At 40.3% G+C, this 22,200-nt stretch overlaps 1 protein-coding gene across 3 annotated transcripts in view; it reads left to right on the forward strand.

Annotated features, from left to right (window-relative positions):
• Nucleotides 1-22,200, forward strand: part of bbs2 (Bardet-Biedl syndrome 2) — a 48,251-nt gene that overhangs the window by 18,770 nt on the left and 7,281 nt on the right. For all 3 annotated transcript variants that reach the window (XM_033036069.1, XM_033036070.1, XM_033036071.1), the window contains exons 8-15: nt 2,476-2,562; nt 6,555-6,690; nt 10,235-10,374; nt 13,191-13,335; nt 15,864-16,035; nt 17,469-17,598; nt 19,224-19,355; nt 21,192-21,329. In XM_033036069.1, the coding sequence (XP_032891960.1) occupies nt 2,476-2,562; nt 6,555-6,690; nt 10,235-10,374; nt 13,191-13,335; nt 15,864-16,035; nt 17,469-17,598; nt 19,224-19,355; nt 21,192-21,329 (1,080 nt within the window). The remainder of the gene's footprint in view (nt 1-2,475; nt 2,563-6,554; nt 6,691-10,234; nt 10,375-13,190; nt 13,336-15,863; nt 16,036-17,468; nt 17,599-19,223; nt 19,356-21,191; nt 21,330-22,200) is intronic.

Here is a 22,200-nt window from a genome sequence, read left to right on the forward strand (position 1 = left end):
AGACAGAAACAAGAAACTGCAGATGTTCCTTTACAAAAAAGGAAAACAAAGTGCTGGAGTAATTCAGTAGTTGATAGCACCTCCGGTGAATATAGATAGGTAATATTTTGGATCATGGCCCTTCTTCAGACCCCACCTAACACGAAACATCATCTATCCATGTTCTCCCGATATGCTGCCTGACCCACCATGTTACTCCTGCACTTTGTGTCTTTTTTTCCTTAATAGGCATCTGTGCTAGTTATCTAAATTACTGCATGTGATAACAAGTTCCACATACGGTGGTAACATTGAGTAGGAGAAATGGTAGGAGTAGTAGGAGCATCCAAATCAGGACTGATGCAGGTGAGAGGCTGGAAGTTGGTCTGGAAGGTAATGTAAGAAAGTTCAGTGCACAGGATAGGCAGAACCACGGCAATGACCACACCCATGCAGAACTCAAGGACACTCAACTTCACCACCAATTTTCATCCTGCACGCAAATTTACTTGGACCATCTCTGACACCTCCCTCCCCGTTCTTGATCTCACAGTCTCCATCACAGGAAATAGACTATTGACTGACGTCTATTACAAACCCACTGACTCCCACAACTATCTTGACTACACTTCTTCCCACCCTGCTTCCTGCAAAGACTCTATCCCCTACTTCAAATTCCTCTGTCTACGCCGCATCTGCATCCAAGATGAAGTGGTACATACCAGGACATCCAAGGTCCCCTCATTCCTTAGGGAAAGGGGGTTCCTTTAGGGAAAGGGGGGGCTCTGCCCTTGCTCCCCCTCCCTCAAGCCACAAGAGAGACGGAGTCCCCTTGGTCCTTACCTTCCACCCCATCAGTCGTCGCATACATCACATAATCCTCCAAAATTTCCGCCATCTCCAATGGGATCCCACCACTAGCCATATTTTCCCATCTCCACCACTTTCCGTCTACCGCAGAGATCGTTCCCTCCGCAACTCCCTGGTTAACTCATCCCTTCCCACCGAAACCACCCCCTCCCAAGGTACCTTCCTCTGCAACCGCAGAAGATGCAACACCTATCCCAATACCTCCTCCCTCGACTCTATCCAGAGACCCGACAGTCGTTTCAGGTTAGGCAGAGGTTCACTCGCACCTCCTCCAACCTCATCTACAGTATCCGTTGTTCAAGATGTGGACACTTACACATCGGCAAGACCAAACATAGACTGGGCGATCATTTCGCGGAACACCTTCGCTCAGCCTGCCTGAACTTACCTGATCTCCCAGTTGCCATACACATTAATTCTCCTTCCCATTCCTGCACAGACCTTTCTGTCCTGGCATTGTCAGAGTGAGGCTAAATGCAAATTGGAGTAACAGCATCTCGTATTTCGCTTGGGCAGCTTACACCCCAGTGGGATGAATATTTATTTCTCTCACTTCAGGTAGTCCTGGCATTTCCTCTCTCTCTATCCCTCTCCCACCCAAGTCGCACTAACTTCTCGTTTTCACCCTACAAACAACTTACATGCCTGTTTCCTTTATCAACGTTACTTTTTTGCATATCTTTCATTCATTGTTCTTTATCTCTCCACATTACCATCTCTTGTTTCCCTTATCCCTAACCAGTCTGAAGAAGGGTCTTGACCCGAAACGTTATTTATTCCTTCTCTCCAAAGATGCTGCCTGTCCTGCAGAGTTACTCCAGCTTTTTGTGTCAATCCAATCTAATCCCAATTGTCTATGCACAACTGTTGGATTGAATTTCATTTATTTTAATGTAATGGGTAATACAAACACCTGGCTGAGAGGGACAGGACTGGTACCCTAAATGTACAAGGGAACAGGTGCTACAGAAGAGAAAGAGGAGGGGGGTGTTGTCTTATTGATTAAGGAGAATGTGACAGCGGTAGTCTGAGATGGCATTACTGATGGTTCATCCAGTGAGGCTATATGGGTAGATCTGTGAAATAAAAATGGGATGATCACTTTGTTGGGAATGTACTATAGGCCCCCAAATAGTCAACGGGAATTAGAAGAACAAAATGCCGGGTAGATGTAGAGGATTTTAACTTCCCCAATATAGGTTGGGGCTATTATAGTGTCAAGGGCTTAGATGGGGTGAAATTTATCAATTGTGTTAAGGAAGGACAAAGATCGGTTCGCAGAACACCTTCGCTCAGCCTGCCTGAGGGAGCGGGGAAAGCCTGATCTACTCCTAGGAAATTGGGAAGGACAAGTGACTGCAGTGGATAAATCTTTTGGGACCACGACCAGTGCTCTATTAGCTTTAAAATAGTTATTGACAAAGACGGGGCGGATCAACAAGTTAAAATTCTGAATTAAGGCAAGACCAACAATGATGGCTTCCAAATAAGCCTGCAGTTCATTGTTTCTACAAGAAGACTGCCTGTTGACCTTGCACAAGAGTAGAGTTCCAGTTCAATGTTTTCAATCAATTATTTTTTTCTGTATTTTAACTTGACTTTTATGTTTACCACTTTTTTTTGCAGTCTAAAAATCATGCCATGAGTATTCATGCTTTTGACTTGAACTCAGATGGTGTTTGTGAATTGATCACAGGCTGGTCAAATGGGAAGGTGAGTCAGACATGTACTGTCGGAGTTAATAGGAGGAATGTAAAAGGTGAGGATGATTGTCGGGCAGCTATTTTCAGATGGGAAATTAATTTTAGGGTTGGCTTTGTTTTGCATTAGTATCACAAGGGAAAACTTTGAGCAAAAACTTCTGTTTAGTCCATGGTTGGATTCTGTTGATATCTGTGTAATGTTTATTATAAAATAATTTTAGACTGGTTCTACTCTGGCACATGATGACTACTTTGCTATATGGTGCACAGAGCAGCGATCCAAGAGTTTTTTGAAATTAAAACACAATGATTTTGATATTAGTGATATAACTGAGGAGCAGCTGTGAACCTTTTAGTAAATCACTGCTGTAATTCAAGGCCGTGTAATAAACTATCGCTGTGAATTGACCAGAAAATCGTGAGCAGATTTAATTTGAATTTGATACAGGACTTGTTACAACATTGAATTGACATCTAAACTGTATTACAGAACCTCTCACACTCATTGTTGTCATAAGTACAGAAAAGTATCAACTTTATCATCAAATGTTAAAAAGCCTATTTGGATTTTTCTAGGTTTCTCAGACAAGCCTATTCCAATATGTCTCCAGCATGGCCATTGGATAAGGATCAGTGGTTGATGTTGCAATCTCAAATTGTTTATTATGAACATTCATGAACATTTAGGAGAACTACATGGATAGACAGCATCAATACAATGTTAGACACAAAATGTTGGAGTAAGTCTGGATAGAAGGAATGGATGTTGGATATCTGGATAGAATGTTGTTTGGCGATGATATTTGGAAACAAAATACTAGGAAGGTCTGAAGAAGGATCTTGACCTGAAACATCACCCATTCCTTCTCTCCAGAGATGCTGCCTGTCCCGCTAAGGTACTCCAGCATTTTGTGTCTATACAAGGAACGTATTTGTTGCTTAGATTGTAATTAATGTAGCCCAGGGGTCCGCTCATCTATTCTCCAGTTCCACAATATATTTCTTTCTTTGTTGTCCATGAACAAAATGTCATGTCTAACATTGGGTTCTGCCACTTCTATAGCTGCAAATCAATAGCCCCAGGATGCCCCTAAACGTAATATTGAGATGACTGACCAAGCAGTATTATTCCCTCTGTTCAATCGCTGCTCTTACTTCATATTAAATCATTAATAATAATAATAAATTTTATATTTAATGGGCGCCTTTCATACAAAATCTCAAGGACACCTTACATAGTAATCGAAATTAAAACATAATCGGAGTAAAACAAGTAATTAAAGACATCACAGTGACACAAATTAAAAACAGAATTCAATCCAAAAACAGAAAATCAAAAACACAGTGTGAAGAGAGAGCAGCGGCAACCAATTCGCGCCAGCATTGGCTCTGTGTCATGTTCTTCTGTGGAGCAGTGCTTCACATTGCTCTGTATGGTATATGTGTTGATGGTGATAATTAGAGCCAGGATTTTGCCATAAATGCCATGTGCCTTTTCATGCCTTTTTTGATGATTTCACCAAGATAATGCCTTTTTCACGATCGAGTGCCTAAATCGGATTTTTTTTGCCATTTTGCTGAAAGGTCGTGCTATTTTCTCCAGTTGTACCGTGATTATAATAACGTTTTCTATGATAATGTTATTATTAACGTGTTAACATAGTATAAATTACAAGAAAATCTCCACCACCGGGGAGAAACCGAGGGCGCCACCGATCGGTCGTTCATTCGTTCGTGCCGCTGCCCTGCTGGTTCAGTCTTCTCCAAGATCTATTTAAGAATGAACTGCAGATGCTGGAAAAATTGAAGGTAGACAAAACATGCGGGTGAGGCAGCATCTATGAATAGAAGGAATAGGCGACGTTTCAGGTTGAGACCCTTCTTCAGACTGATGTGGGGGGGGGGGGGGGGCGAGAAAAATGAAAGGAAGAGCCTGAGAAAGTAGGACTAGAAGGAGAGCTGGAAAGGGAAGGGGGAGGAGGGAGAAGACAAGGGCTATCTAAAATTAGAGAATTAAATGTTGATACCGCTGGGGTGTAGACTACCCAAGCGAAATACCCAAGCTTGTCTCCTCGCTACATTTACTGCTGGCTCTAGTCGCAAATCTGAGTTTTCGAGTGATCTGTGCAAGGCATTCACAGATCACTTGAAAATCACAGATCAAGGCTGGAATTCCACTGTGGAAATTGGAAAACAAATCTCTCAGAGGGTTTTTTAGAGAAATACACAGAAGAACATATACCAAGTGAGTCATCATTACGGAAAAATTATGTTGACAGCAACTTCAACATTGTTGTGCAGAAAATATGAGATGAAGTTGCATGCAACAAAATATGGATCTCAATAAACGAGACAACCGATGCTGTGGGGAGATATGTTGCCAATGTGGTCATCGGTACACTGGAGGCAGGTCAACCATCAAAGGAGTATTTGTTGACATCGGAAGTATTGGAGAAGACAAACAGCTCAACTATTGCTCAGTTGTTTACATCTTCACTTGCTGTACTTTGGCCAGAAGGTATAAAACACGAGAATGTTCTTCGGTTTGTGACTGACGCAGCTCCTTACATGAAAAAAGCTGCTCGTGCTCTTAAAGTTTTTTCCCCCAAAATGTTGCATTTGACATGCTTAGCTCAAGGATATCATAGAATCGCCAAGCTTATTTCCAAATGTCGATCGCCTAGTTTCCAATGTCAAGAAAATCTTCCTCAAAGCACCATCACGTGTGTAGTTGTTCAAGGAAATGGCACGCAAGATTCCGCTACCTCCTCAGCCCATTTTGACTAGGTGGGGTACATGGCTCTGCTGTACTCTACTATGCTGCAAACTGTTTTGAAGAAGAAGAATCTGCTGTAGTCAGCATCATCAGTGAAATCATGCAGAAAAGGTCCCTCCACCACGATCTTGTGTTTATTGCTTCTAAATTTGCAAACTTCCCAAAAGCTATCACTTCCCTTGAGAAACGTGGCGAAACATTAGTGAATAACTTGCAGGTTTTCAACAAAGTAACTGACGATATTCGTAAAGTTCCTGGCGATGTAGGTAAAGACATACAAGGAAAATGTGAGAGAACGATTTTAGCCAACAAAGATCTTGAAGAAGTACTAAACATAGCTAATGTTCTCAAAGGTAGTTGTAATGCACAAGATATCGACATGAATATAGAGTCTGTAGCTTGTTTCGGGTATGCACCAGTGAATTCAGCTGAGGTAGAAAGAAGTTTTTCACATCTGAAGCATATTCTATCTGACAGACGGCATAGTTTAACACCAGATAATTTGAAAAAAATGCTAGTAGTTATGTGCAACCAGGCAACTTTGGTCATTTAATGTAGAATACCTTTTTATTATCATTTTTAACCATATTTTGGTGGAAATACATGCCATTTTATGCATTTTTTGGGCAATAAATGCCTTTTCGTGCCTTTTTTGTAATTTTATTATGCTTTGCCTGCCTATTTCGGAGTTTTTTAGTGCCTAAATATCCTGGCTCTAATGATAATTTTGGTTGAGTTTAGAGATTCAGTATGGAAAAGGCCCTTCGGTCCACCAAGTCCTCACCGACCATCGGTCACTAATTCACACATTAGTTCTACATACTCACTACTCACTGGGGAGGATTTACAGAGGCCAATTAACCTACAAACCCGCACGTCTTTGGGATTTGGGAGGAAACCGGATCACCAGGAGAAACTCATGCAGTCACGGGGAGAATGTGCAAACCCCACACAGTCTGCATCTGTGTTCAGGATTGAACCCGGGGTTCTGGCACTGAGGCAGCGGCTCTACCAGCTGCACTAAATGTTTTTTGATAACTACGTGGTCTTTTTGATAACTACTTATTGCAGTCCTTTACTGTACATGGTTAGTGCTTATTTCAGGGAGGTAGAATTGGAGAAAATACTCTATTGCGCTACTGCAAGAGTAAATGAGTTAAAGAGTTGCCAATTAGTTATTACCATTCAGTGATGTGATAACCATTGACAGAGTGTGTACTTGCTAGATTGACGCACGTAGTGACCGCACTGGTGAGGTCATCTTCAAGGATAACTTCACTTCCTCTGTTGCCGGAATAGTGGAGGAGGATTACAGGATGGATGGACAGACGCAGCTCATCTGCTGTTCAACAGAAGGAGAAGGTAAATATAGCTTTCTTGTTATTTTCTCTGTTGTGAATTTGGAGCAGCGATTTGCCATTTATCCCCAAAATATGGGGATGTTTTGTATTGGTGGAACAGATTTTTCACCATATTATGGCAATTTGAAAGGTCAAAGTAATTGTATAAACGATTGGGTCTCCCTAAAATCACATTAAGAGCTACAAATCAGAAGGAATGCGTTTGAATTCTTATCTGTCCTTATTTTCTTCATCCTAAAGGCCTACTGGGTCTCGGGCATCTGTGAATCAGACAATCTCGAAATGGTACAATACAGAAATGGTTTCTCTTGTTGGTCATGTCGGCCCAAAAGGAGCTGTTTGGAATAAACCCATATTACAGTTCTCGGTGCAAAGCTTTTAATTTTAAAACAAACCAATTAGTTAATTCGAAAGTCTGCCATCCTTTCATACATTGACTTTTAGATTTTTGCCGTTCCTTGGGTGAATTAGATTAGATTTGCTTCAATTTCTGTCTAGTCATTCTGTCAATCCTTCTGCTTTAAACTGATTCTCTTTAGTTTTTTACCTCTTCTGAGGGGAAGGCGCCTTGCCATATTGCACAAATCTAGTTTGTCATGTGGTGACCAAATCTGTATGCATTATACTAACTGTTGTTTCACTCATGTATATACAGTTCAAATAGGACACCTTGCTCTAAGGTAATGGAATATACAGTACCCTCCATAATGTTTGGGACAAAGACCCATCATTTATTTATTTGCCTCTGTACTTCACAATTTGAGATTTGTAATAGAAAATCTCACATGTGGTTAAAGGCACATTGTCAGATTTTATTAAAGGCCATTTTTGTACATTTTGGTTTCACCATGTAGAAATTACAACTGTGTTTATAGATAGTCCCCCCATTTCAGGACACCATAACGTTTGGGACACATGGCTTTACAGGCATTTGTAATTGCTCAGATGTGTTTAAATGCCTCCTTAATGTAGGTATAAGAGAGCTCTCAGCACCTAGTCTTTCCTCCAGTCTTTCCATCACCCGTGGAAACCTTTATGGCTGTTTATCAACGAGCATTAAAGTTGTGCCAATGAAAGTCAAAGAAGCCATTATGAGACTGAGAAACAATAATAAAACTGTTAGAGACATAAACCAAACCTTAGGCTTACCAAAATCAACTGTTTGGAACATCATTAAGAAGAAAGAGAGCACTGGTGAGCTTACTAATCGCAAAGGAACTGGCAGGCCAAGGAAGACCTCCACAGCTGATGACAGAAGAATTCTCGCTATATTAAAGAAAAATCCCCAAACACCTGTCCGACAGATCAGAAACATTGTTCAGGAGTCAGGTGTGGATTTGTCAATGACTACTGGCTGCAGAAGACTTCATGAACGGAAATATAGAGGCTACACTGCAAGATGCAAACCACTGGTTAGCTGCAAAAATAGGATGGCCAGGTTACAATTTGCCAAGAAGTACTTAAAAGAGCAACCACAGTTCTGGAAAAAGGTCTTGTGGACAGATGAGACGAAGATTAACTTATATCAGATTGCTGGCAAGAGCAAAGTATGGAGGAGAGACATAACTGTCTCATCTGTGAAACACGGTGGTTGGAATGTTATGGCCTGGGCATGTATGGCTGCTGAAGGTACTGGCTCACTTATCTTCATTGATGATAGAACTGCTGATGGTAGTAGCATAATGAATTCTGAAGTGATTTGATCCTATCTGCTCAGGTTCAATCAAATACCTCTATACTCATTGGCTGACGGTTCATTCTACAGCAAGACAATGATCCCAAACATACTGCTAAAGTAACAAAGGAGTTTTTCAAAATAAAAAAATTGTCAATTCTTGAGTGGTCAAGTCAATCACCCGATCTGAAACCAGTTGAACATGCCTTTTATATGCTGAAGAGAAAACTGAAGGGGACTAGCCCCCAAAACAAACATAAGCTAAAGATGACTATAATACAGGCCTGGCAGAGCATCCTCCGAGAAGACACCCAGCAACTGGTGATGTCCATGAATCGCAGACTTCAAGCAGTCATTGCATGCAAAGGATATGCAACAAAATACTAAACATGATTACTTTCATTTACATGACATTGCTGTGTCACAAACATTATGGTGCCCTGAAATGCAGGGACTATGTATAAACACTGCTGTAATTTCTATATGGTGAAAACAAATTGTATAAAAATGGCCTTTATTAAAATCTGACAGTGTGCACTTTAACCACATGAGATTTTTTTCTATTACAAATCTCAAATTGTGGAGTACAGAGGCAAATAAATAAATGATGGGTCTTTGTCCCAAACATTATGGAGGGCACTGTATCTTGTGTACCTTCTTACTTATTTCCACAAATAAGTGGCCATGCATTCCAAACATTGGATCTATCTTCTACAGTTTACATTTCAGTGTACCATTTATATGTATATTTTCCAGGTGCCTTCCTGTTATGCATTGCCTTGCACCTCTTCCGAATGAATTTTGTTTGCCACATTTATGCTCACAATATAAAATCTTTTTAAAAAAAAAGAAATTTGTCTGACTTGATGTTCCCTTAAATCTATACTTTTGATTAATCTGTACTTATTTAAATGTTATTACATCCTCGGATTTTTTCTACTAAATTTCCCAATTCCAATGTTCGACACGTAAGGCTGGGATTATCCATTTTTTCTCGTTCACACCTCTAATCATCATAATCACGTTTGTAGCCTTTTTGTCCACTGGCATGATTGGATTGAACATGTTGGTCTGAGCCTCTGTTGTGCCTCCTTTGCTTCTCCTAAGCACATTTTAACCAGGTCTGCTGATTTATATACTTTTAAAGATGAGCTCTCTATAATCCAGTGGCAATCAATGCTAAGGGAAGATAGACTGCTCCCAGGCAACTGTACAGAGGAATCAACCAATGACCTAAAGGTTGTTGCAACCTTAATGGTTACGGATGCTCTCGACTAACTTGATTTGAAAGATCCCTTAACATTTCCTCCCACTGTGTTTATCAAATCCAATGGTTCACTCTCGTCCTCTGTAGCTGCATTGTCACTGCTTTATGAAAGTAGTCATTTAAAACCACGCTCGTGCTTTCCAGCTCCATCACAAGGTTATGTTATTGGGATCTAATAAATCTTTTAACATCCTTTTGTTATCCTCTTGCTTATTTTGCATGTCTAATGTTATTTTGGATTTTCCTTGAATTTACCTCCAGTGGTGTTCTCATCCATGCTCTTTACCTTTTTCACATTAAATTAATTCCTGCACTTTCTATAGCAGTTATGAATACTTTTTTGGGTGTAAGTTTTCTTGTATTATCTTCTGTGAATCTCCCTGTAACTGTCCACCAGTCATTGATGCTTATGGTATGTATATTAGGTGGTATTGAAAAAAAATCCATCTCCAAGTCCAAAATCAATTATCTGTTGGCATACGTTGCCCACAGTTACACGTGAAGAATATCCATGGGGGAGATTTGTATTTCTTTCTTCGGTGTCTTCAGCAGAAATAGAACACTGGGATCACTGGTGTAAATTAGTTGTCTCATGTTCTATAGTTCGAGGCTATCTGCCTGCCAGTTGGGAGATGAAAGGAAACTTGATGGACACTAATGCTGAACAAGACTTAATCCGTGAACTGAGTCAACGGAAACAGAACCTATTGCTTGAACTGCGTAACTATGAGGAAAATTCAAAGGTTGGTTCTTCTGAGAATGTGGTTCTGTCTAGATACATTAATTGTAAATTTCTTTGAACTCTATTAACTGTGGTACGTTGTGAGAATGAGTGGACTAATTATATTTCAGAATTTCTCACAACATAGATGAAGGGCAGTCAGCTTATTGATGCAAGGTTGGCTGTTATTGCATTCTCATCAGTCCCACGTAATTCCCTGTAACTTGCTCTTTCTCACATGCCCATGAACTCTTTCCACCCTCCTACCCTCCTCACTCTCCCCCCACCATTCCTAGATTTACTTGCCATCCATTTACACCAGGGATGATGTACAGGAACAAATTAACTCATCAACCTACATGTATTTGGATGTGGGAGAAAATGGCACCCAGGGCAAATCTATGTGGTCACAGGAAGAGCATACAAACTCCAGGCAGATAGCTTGTGAGGTCAGGATTGAGCCAGGGTCACTCGAAGTGGAAAGACAGCAGATATAACTACTACATCACCGTGCTGCCAACTTCAGTGCTACTTTTCTACTATTTTCACTCAAGTTAGAATAATAGTCTTACCACACAGAAACAAATCCTTCAGCCCAACACATCCATGCCATTCAATTTGTTCCCTCTAAACCTTTCCTATCTGTGTACCTATTCAAATGTAATTTAAATGTTGTTGTTGTCGTTCCGTATACATATACCCTCTGTGAAAAAGTTTCAACTCGGGTTCCGATTAAATCTTTTCCCTCTCCTAAAATTCCCTACTGTTTCAATCCTATTAGTTTTGGAGCTGTCTGCAATCTCCTGGCATATTTGTTCATCTAATGTTTTGGGGGCCTATAGTCAATTCCGACAAGGTGATCATCCCTTGTTTATTTGGACTCCTGCTGCAGCGTTATCCTTAATTAATAAAGCCATTTCCCCAATTATTTTACCCCCAACTCTCTCTCGCTTGTAGAATGTGTACCTTGGAACAAGAGGCTGCCAGTGCTGTCCATTGCTTAGCCAGGTTTCTGTATTGGATATAACATCCCAGTCGCAAGAACCTATCCACGCCCTGAGTGCATCTACATTACCTTGCATGTCACGTATTGAATTAACTGCAATTTAATCCAACTGTTTTTCCTCACTCCCTGCCAGTTCTGTCCTCTAAACTTGCTGTCATTGACTTCCACAGTGACCTCCAGCCTCTCACCTGCCTCAGTACCGCATTGAATCCCATTTCTCAGCCGGTCTAGTTTAAACTCTTACGAGTAGCACTTGTAAGACTGCCCGCCAGTATATTGGACCTTTCCAGTTCAGGTGCAACCAGTCCCACTTGTACAGGTTACTTCACTGAATAGTCCAAAATCTGAATCCCTGCCCCTACACCAACTCCTCAATCATACATGCACCTGTCCTATCTTCTTAATCGTATCCTCACTAGTATGTAGCACTGGGAATAACCCGGTAAATTGAAAGGCACTGGGAATAACTCCTTGCTGCAGGTCACTTGCTGCCGAAACAAACTTTAGTTGTGAACATGGTAGTTGAATAAGTTTATCTCTAATTTTCGATCTGCCTTTTTCTGAATGGCAATATATAAAGCAAATATCCCATATTGCTGGTGCAGTGTAAAATAATATTGAAGTCCTGTTGTAGCGGGTGTAGGAATGCTCAATACAGATTCAGTATTCAATACAGAGCTTTCCTGTATGAAATCAGTGTTTTTGCTTGACCGGGGTTTTCAAAATACAATACTGTAAACCCTCTTTACAACAGACCATTGGTGGGATGGGGGGGATGGTGTCCGTTATTACTGATTGTCAGCTACAACCGAGTAAGGTGTTATCATTGTATGTGGTTGAAACAAACAATTACAGATGATGGTTAATACACAAAAGGGCACAAAGTTCTGGAGTAACTCAGCGGGTCAGGTAGTATCTCTGGAGAACATGGATAAATGACGTTGGGACCATTCTTCAGACTAATTCAATCTGCTGAGTTACTCCAGCACTATGTGTCATTTCAATTTAAAACTAGACACTGATGCCACTGGTCTGCACCAACGAGCCCTTCTTCACAAGCTACTGCATGGTCCGGTTGCTGCGGCTGTTGTTGCGGCCGACGTTGTAGCCTCTAGCTGTCAGCCCTTTCTTCAGGCCACTGCCAATGACAAGACACACTCGGTCACTGTGGGGCTCCCTCCCCTCTCACCTGCTGCCGGTTCTTCCTGCTGGCTGTCGCTTTGTCCACTCCCCACTCCACAGTCACCACCTCCTCCTCCTTCCCTGCGGCTGCCAAAATCTTCCAAGGTGGAGTATGTCGGCAACTCCGGGGAGAAGGAGGAGGCAGTGGTGGGTGGAGAAGCTGCCGAGTGGACAGCGACAGGAGGAGGAGGCGGCGGTGAAGCAAGGAGCGGACAAAACGACGGCCAGCAGGAAGAAACAGCAAATGGTGAGAGGGGAGGGAGCCCCACTGTGACCAAGTATGTCCTGTCTATGGTGGCGTCCTGAGGAAAGCGTTATCCCCACGGGCTACAACGTGAGCCGCAAACAACAGCTGCGTCACCCGGACTGTGCAGTGGGTGAGGAATCGCTAGCAGGTGCAACTTGCGAGCCGAAGGTGGCGTTGGAAGCCAGGGTTGTTAGCGGCTGGAGAGGCGGTGCAAGCCAGAGGTTGCTTCAGCAAGTCTATCCACTATAACCAAAATCCGTTATAATGGGGTCTGTTAAAATAAGTGTTTACTGTATACGTCAAAAATGCACGTTGCTGCCAGGAAGAGAGAATTACATATGGATGACTGATGATCAAGAAATGTGGCTGCACTACTAATTCTGGATATGCTGCATTTTGTTAGGTTGCATTAAATGCCCTTGGAGGAGACGGGGATGGGCAAATGGGCATTATTCCAGCTAACACACAACTGCAGACAGGCTTGTCTGTTAACATGGGCACTGCTAACCAAAGCCCTCATGTGGAGTTGAACATTTCTACATTCAATGGTAAGTTTACCTTGAGATATGTCGTTAACAATAAAAATATCAAGTAATTTATTGCTTTTTAGTCAGAGCTGCAATTGTCATTATTAATACTGAAAATAATTCTAGACTTTTCAAAAAATATTTCTACAGATTATTATTACATTTATGCTTTTAATGTATTTGTGCTTTAGCTTAGTTTAGTTTAGAGATACAGCTCAGAAACAGGCCCTTCGGCCCACCGCGTCCGTGCCGACCAGAGAACCTAGCATATTAACACTATCGTACGCCCACAAGGGACAATTTTTACATTTACCAACCCAATTAACCTACAAACCTGTACGTCTTTGGAGTGTGGGAGGAAACTAAAGATCTCTGAGAAAACCCATGCAGGTCACGGGGAGAACGTACAAACTCCGTACAGACAGCAACTGCAGTCGGGATCGAACCAGGACCTCCGGCGCTGCATTCGCTGTAAGGCAGCAACTCTAATGCTGTGCCACTGTGACCACCCTTTTTCTTCGCTGTTTAGTTATTTCTGAATATTTCATTCGTTCAGATTTTTTATCAATGCCCTAATGTTGGGAACAAAAGCTATATTATGAATGGGACAATTTACTGCAGGACCATTTTGGACAAAGAGCATGAGAGCTCTTTCTGGCCAATATGCACCCCAGAACAAACTCTGCTAAAATCAGAATATTTGGTTATTATCGCATCACTTTCATGATTGAAAGACTTTGTTGTGTGCAATTTGGCTGCCAGTTTCCTTGCATTTCATGAGTACCTGTACTACTTTCCCTGTGCAGCACTATGGGACATGCTGAGAAAATGTATCAAATTGCACTATTTTTCCCTTTGTCCATGAACTCCTTGTGATTACCACAAACTCACAAATATGTTTTTGGTAACATATTTACCTGTATACTTACCAACCATTTTTTATACTTAATTGGAAGTCATCACTGATCTTTAATATTTTCTCAATGAACAATTTGTATGCTGCAAAGAGCTTTTTTGAGATAAGCTGACAACTTTTACAGTTATTGAGCCTAACAATCACAACAGCATTTGTTAAGTAGTACATCAATCTTACCTGAGGTTGACACATCTGCAAGCTCAATGTACAACTGGTGGACTGATCATTACAAATGGTTTCCAGAACCACTTTTTTTGGGGGGACAGAAATTGAAGAATATAGAAATGGAATTGGTTGTAGTTTTATCTGCTGTGTCTATGTGCTATTGAGAATTGGGGGTTTTGCTATGTTTTAGTGTTACAACTGCAATATTAATTGACCAGATTTATTGAATGAGACAAACAGGGGTCTTTAGCCAAGCGAGTTTCGATCAGTAATAAATCAGCTGACCATATATTAGAGTATTGCACCCCTCTGCCATTTTTTAACCAAACATTGTTTAATATTGAGAATATAAATAAAAGTAGGATTTTTTAAATATGTATTTGCCAGGGTCTTTTGAAAGATTATAACGCATTTTAAAAAAAATACTAGATTTGAGCACAATATTTTACACATTTATTGACATTTATGTTTTTACCTATCCCTATGTTAAAGGAATCATTTTATTAGATAACCATATTTTAATGCTTTAAAGATGTTTTACATTATTGCTAACTGTAGTTAACACGAATGCTCAAAGGAAGGAACCTTTTGTACCTCCTGAAGAAAGGTTGCAATCCGAAACACCACCTATCCAGGGATGACATCTGACCCGCTGGGTCACCCCAGCATATTGTGCTTTTCCTTAGTAAAACAGCATCTGCAGTTCCTTATTTCTTCAACCTTAAGTATCTTTGGATGAGCTGGTTATGGAAAAAAGTAATTGAAGCACTGTGGCTCAAAGGATGAACGTGAACACAGTGTTCTGAAAACAGTTAATGAAGATTTAAAAGGATTTCAAATGTACCCATTGAGACTCCAGTTTGCCATTGGTTGGGGGAGATTGAACATCATGAATAGAAACACATCTTAATGGAATTCTAGGTTATTATTCCATGATTGTATAATTAGGATTAGTTCCCTCATTTGATGCTCTACAATTGATGCTTTTAAATTAGATCGGTTGAGTTGTATTTCAGTATCTATGTACCAAAAGGGTGCACCTATGAAGCTGTGCCTCGTGCCCATGTTCATCAAGGCATTGGGTTGTAATTGGACCTTCATCCCATCATAATAGGGCAGGGCAAAGAAACTTGGCACATTTTGATGGAGGTAACCAATCATTAATGTGAGCAGCAGACACAAGGAACTGCAGATGCTAGATTACAAAATAAGCACAAAGTGCTGAAGTAAATCAGCAAGTCAGGCAGCATCCTTGGAGGACATGGATAGGTGGCATTTCGGGTCGAAATGTCACCTATCCATATCCTCCAGAGATGCTGCCTGATCTGCTGAGTTATTCCAGCACATTGTGTTTATTAATGTGAACTATCTTGTATACTTAGTAAACTTTGTCAGGTTAAGTATAGGTCATTTGTTTAAATTTATTTGCAATTCCCTTATATTACAGTAACTCTGTATTTTTATATAGACACCATCATTCGGGCTGTACTTATCTTCGCTGAGGGTATATTTAATGGAGAGTCTCATGTGGTTCATCCCAGTGCACACAATCTCTCTGGACAAATCCAAGTTCCCATCATTCCACCCAAAGATGTACCAGTGGACCTGCACATTAAGGCTTTTGTGGGCTATAGAAACAGGTGAGCAATGAGAGAAAACTGGATGAGTACTGTGTAGATTGAATGAGATATAACTTGCAGATATCCTCTTTTTATGACTACTGACAAATGTACCATATTTCAGTCACATCATGATGTAATACATCAACTTGAAATGTAAACTGTTAATGTCTCCACAGGTGCTGCCTAGCACACAAACACAGCTTTAATTCTAGAGTGGTCTAAGCATTTGTCTTTGTACAACATCTCTGGATTTTACAGTTATGCTCCAGATGTGAAATACATCCTTTCGCAGGGTGGTACAGCAAGTCAACGCTGTGCATTGAGCATATAGTCTTGTACTTGTGTACTCAGTTTTTGGTAAAAAAAAGTTTTGTATTTAGTCTGTAAGGTCACAATTTGGTGGTCTCCAGTCAACTAACAAGCATGAAGCATGACCGGCCATGTTTGAGCGCTCCAGTACTTGGTCCATATTCAATTGAGGCTGGTCTTCACCTTGATGTCATAAATAACTTTGTTGTAAATTAAGAGCAAAAGTAAGCAGATGCTCACTGAGGATGGTAGGATGCCTCTCTTGCTCCGAGCTAGACGTTTGAAGCTCTGCTTGAGGATTTGAGCATATATTTCACAATTATGTTGTAGTGCGCAATCAGAAATTTCTGCTTTGAAGAAGGTTCCACCTGTTCAATAAAACATTAAACTGCCCTTATGTGCTGATGCATGTTCAGGAATGCATGGTGTGTTTGAAGATGAGACTGGAGATGTCCTTATCAACATTTCTTAATTTACTAACTATATCTGAAATAATTTCCCATTAAAAGAAGATTGACATTTGACTGTTAATTTATTAGATAACACATAGGGTAATGATTTGCAATTAAAAAATGGCAATGCTGTAATTAACAAAATGGTAAGCTTAAGAGGTTGAATAGCATTTTGAGTTCCTATATTCATATTAACCTTGTGTCTTTTATACAATCGAGTGTGCAATATTGGCTGCAGTGCTTGTTTATATAATGATCAGTGTCTTTCACTGTGTCTTTGCACATAAACAGTGTAGGTTACAGATAAATGTTTGCATTTTCTGATTAAAACTGACATGTATCTAATGCCGCTGCTTGTTATTAAGCGAGTCATTATCAGATCTAATATGTGACAATGTTCAAATGGCAAACTGCCAAATTGTTCCATCCCTGTGCAAACGTACATAAGACACATAATGTGCTGAAAAAGCCCTACCAGTGTATTGTGAGGAATCGATTAAAAGACCACAGTGAATTGTAAAAAGGCAATCGTGAGAGACCCCAGGCCAATAATCTGAAAACAAGTGTTGAGTAACCAGGGATTAGTATCTCCACAATGTCTTGAATTATAGAAATAATTAAAGTGTTAACTTTGATGCAGATATTTAGGTTATTGAAAGTGGAGAATGATGTTGTAATAATTTTGCTCAGCATACAGTTCCACGTGTTTGAACTGACAAGACAGCTGCCACGATTCTCAATGTATGCACTACGTACTCCAGGAACTGCTCCCGAAACTCAGAGCTATGTCACCTTCACAATCAGTGATCGTATGCAAAGGGTAAGTTGGCTGCTGGATCACGAATTAAAGAAAGGGTACGTTGGAGCACTACATGGTGATACTTTTGAAAGAATTAGTTATGAATCGGTTGTTGTCATATTTAAGCTTTCCTGGTGTAAAAAGCCAATTGCTATTGCATGATGGGATACTTGGCCAAAAAAATCATGGCAACGTTTTTTTAAGATAAGTTGAATAGTTCACAGATCCATTACAGGTTTTTGAAAGTAGGTTGAATAGTTAATCAGATAAGAAGGGGCCAGGGAAGGATTACTAGTGCCATTGGAGTGCCTGGATTTTGGCAAAGAGTGAAAAACAACTCCATATTTGGAGGTGGCTGATGTTTCCTGTGACATTACCTCATGCAATTGATATTAAGTCTGGGGGGTATATTAACCCCGGTTTTCTGGTATTTCTGTGTGTGTTGCTGGAGAACTCAGACGTAATACTGTTGCCTCTGGGTCTCTAGAACCACACCCGTCGGACGTTAAAATTAAAGCTTTGAATGGGCTTAACTGTTGTCTTTGTCTGTTTCTAAGTGAACTTTTTCACTTTAGTGCGCATCAGTAAAGTTGAAATCACGTTCAAGTAAGTCAGGGTATTGATTAAGTGTCATCAAAATAGGGTGGCACAGTGGCACAGCTGGTAGAGCTGCTGCCTCAAAAAGTGCCTGAGACAGGATCAGGGAATTAAACATTCACTGCATTTCACACAGCTTCTGACTATATTTATGTGGTTAGTTCAATGAAGTTTCTGATCTAATGACATGGCATTGAATTCCAAGGAGAAGTGGTTAGACTCTCTTGTTGAAGTTGTCACCTCCTATCATTTTTGGACAGTAAATTTTACACAAATTCCATCCCATCAAGGCATTTATCACTGCAGTACCGTTTATAACATTGCTATTAGTGACATTTGCTCTGTAACATATGACTTTCTATAATATTTTCTCTATAACTCATTGGACTCTGAATTAATATGATTAACACAGCAGTACTCGCCTTCTTAATGTAGCTCTCTGCATGCTTTATTTTCTCTCACTAATTCCTACTCTGTGTATATATGCAGTTAACTTATGCATTATGACATACTGTCATGAAACATACTTCACAAATCTCCGAGAGTTAATCCACCTTGGTCCCAGCCAATTTCTTTTCTTCCAAAGATTTAGCTCCTGCTGTGTTGTAAAATGTAAATTTCTTTCTCATTAAATTATCAAAATGGTTTCAGCGAAGGCACGGATTCGTAGAATTATTACCCAGTGTTATCAGTAGTTATTAATTATATCATCTGAAAGAACAAAATAATATCCAAGATTGCTTAGCTTGGCTTTTGAATGGGGATGAGCGAGGAACAGGAAATGTTACCGTACTGGTATCACAGTTGTTGCAGAATATTAATCATGATAACTATTTACACCGTTAAATGTATAGGAAGATGTCTAATTGTGATTACTGGACTGTAGTGTGCGGTTGTCAGATTATTGGTGCTAGGTACACAGTTCTCTAGTGTTGTTTGACCACTAACTGATCATGATTATTAACCTTGTGTAACATGATATGTATGGAGCTGTTTGATTTTGGTTACTATGCTCATTCCCCTCTACCATATTTGCTGTTCGTTTACAGGTAGTAATGTGGATGAATCAGAACTTCCTCTTAGCTGAAGATATTGAGTGTCCAAATGCGCCATTGGAAGTCTGTTTCATGTCCCTGAGAGATGGTGGGCAGCTGAGTATTAGAATGAATATGAATGGAGAGGTAATGTTGTTTTATGTAATTGATAAAATAAAACTGAATTAAAAAAATTGCTTTTACAGATGCAAACTGATTAGAAATTTACACAGAGGCCAAATGTCCATCATATTTGTATTGTTTCCTTGCAAGAGTAATCCAAATTAATCTCTCGCTTTTCTCTCTAACTCTTGTGTTTTTCTCCACATTAAATGTTCCATAAAAGGTAGTTAGGTTTTTTTATATGGATTGATCTTTAACGTTCCTCTCCATCTGAAACTTGAAGGTTGACGAAGCAGGTCTGTTAAAATCTGAAACTATAACTGAAGTGAAACATTTAAAACTCCACCTAATCTGCATCCTTCCCGTCCCTGACATGCAGCCAGCCACACATCTGTCCATTTCACCAAGCAGTATAACCAAGGCTCTCCCCCCCCCCCCCCAAATCAAGTGCTGCATCAAATCTGCCCCACCTCTTCCCACATCAAGTGGCTGCTCCCAGATGTCCTCTACTTATCATCACTTTCTGTCGTCTCCTGTGATATCTCTTTACCCCCTCCCTCAACATGCCATTTTGTTTCTCCCTTCCTAACTGGGGGAAGAAGATACAAAAGCCTGAAAGCACATACCACCAGATTCAGGAGCAGCTTCTTCCCCTCTCTTATCAGAATACTGAACAGTTCACTCGTAAGTAGAGTGTAGTTCCAATCTACCAACCTACCTCATTGTGAATATTCAACTTTTTCTCTGTAACGATAATGATACAATGCTGGAAAAATATATTCTGACTCTGACATTTTTCCCTTTGCATTATCTATTGTACTTATGTATGGCTTGATTGTACTTATGAATAGTATGATTTGATACTACTCGGTAGCACATAAACGAGGTGAATCGAGGGCCAGAGAACATAGGTTTAAGGTGAAGGGGAAAAGATTTAATGGGGATCTGAGGAGTAGCTTTTTCCACACAAAGGGTGGTGGATGTATGGAACAAGCTGCCAGAGGAGGTATTTGAGGCAGGGACTATCCCACATGGATAGGACGGGTTTGGAGGGATGGGGACCAAAAGCTGACAGGTGGGACTAGTGTAGCTTGGCCGGTGTGGACAAGTTGGGCTGAAGGGCTTGTTTCCACACTGTATCACTCTGTGACTCTAAATCAAAAATGTTCACTATATCTCAGTACACATGACAATGCAAAACAATACCAATTTTGCATGAAGACTGCTGTGTATCAGAGGGTTGCTGATAAATTTGGGTAATTGCTGATCCAAGTCCTATTCCCAACCCTAGTCGAAGGCTCATTTGGGCTGCAGGCCATCTTCATAAGCCTAATCTTTGGAGAGGAGGACCAGCCAGCATATTTTTGAGTGTTGAAAATTGTAATACTCGAAAACTGGAGACTACCAAAATAGAGATTGTTTTCTATGTGACAGCCAGTTTTCAGTTCATCTAAAAAAATTGCTCATTTGTTTTCCTTTTGCATTTATTGTATGCAGCTTCAGATCTGATCCTCTGATTGAGGACTGGGTGGTGTTTACAGTGAATATAGTATCTTGTCAAAAACACATGATACCAACACCTCTCATTTAATAAGATTGTAAACAAACCAATCCCTCTTCCACTTTGCTTTTATCCCTTGATTTCCTTAAGAGGAAAACTGTCAGAACTCAACTAAATAAATTTCTACTGTACGTGGCAAATATATTCTGCTTTTGGCACAAGGACCAAAATACCACATATTACTCAAGGTATTATTTCATCAGAACTATATAAATCCAGTTGGATTACATTACAATACTTGCTATCAATACCTTTTCCCTGGTGTTATGGTTTTGACCACTTCCAATTGTTCCCAACAGATCACCATTAGAACAGAGGATATTGACCTGACTGGTGAAATCATCCAATCTTTGGCATTGTTTCTAGTCATTGAAGACCTCCAGGTAGAAGCAGACTTTCCTGATTACTTTGAAGAGCTGCACCAAATACTTGTTCAGGTATGTGTTTTACTCATTCAGTAAATCTTAATGCCAATTATCATTATTTATTTTAAACTATGGGTCAGATCTTTAACATGTTCATATTGGAGATTATTGGGATGAACAAAGAGGCATCTTATATCAAAAGTCCCATCATAGAATCAATAAAACAGGTTACTTTCAACTGCTGTTGGTATAATAACTGAGGTGAGATCTCAAAAAATCACTTTCATGGTGTTTTATTAATCTGCAGAGGAAGTATATATTTTAGGTGTCAACAATTCAGCAGTAAAAAGGAAAAGATAAAAACAGAAAATTCTGCAAATCCTCTAGCAGGTCAGGCTACCAGGCAAGCGGTCGTTCAGCAATGACCATGTCAATCCATCTCATAGTGACACATATAATGATGAGATTGCATTTCATTTTTCTAAGCACCCACTCACGCTCTCCTCCTTGCCAAAAACATTGATGGAAATACAAGAGACTGCAGATGCTGGAATCTTAAGCAAAAAACAGAGCACTGGAGGAACTCAGTGGGCCAGGCAGCATTCATGGAGGAAAACGGATAGCCAAAATTTTAAATTGAGACCCTCCTTCAGACTGTTGGAGTCCACAAGCCCGTAGAAAGGTCCCAATCTGAAATGTCTGTCCATTTTGCTCCACAAATGCTTCCCATCCCTAAGTTTCTCTAGCAGTTTGTTTTTTGCTCGAGAAACATTACTGTTTGGTGTTGCTGATGTTCTGTAGTGGGGACAGGTTGGTAGAGGACAATTGTTTCAACATTGGCAAGAACGGGAAGGCAGATTATTATCTGAATGGTGTCAGGTTAGGAAAAGGGGAAGTACAACGAGACCTGGGTATCCTTGTACATCAGTCACTGAAAGTAAGC

This window comes from Amblyraja radiata, chromosome 17 (genome assembly GCF_010909765.2).
Source record: "Amblyraja radiata isolate CabotCenter1 chromosome 17, sAmbRad1.1.pri, whole genome shotgun sequence".
NCBI lineage: Eukaryota > Metazoa > Chordata > Chondrichthyes > Rajiformes > Rajidae > Amblyraja > Amblyraja radiata.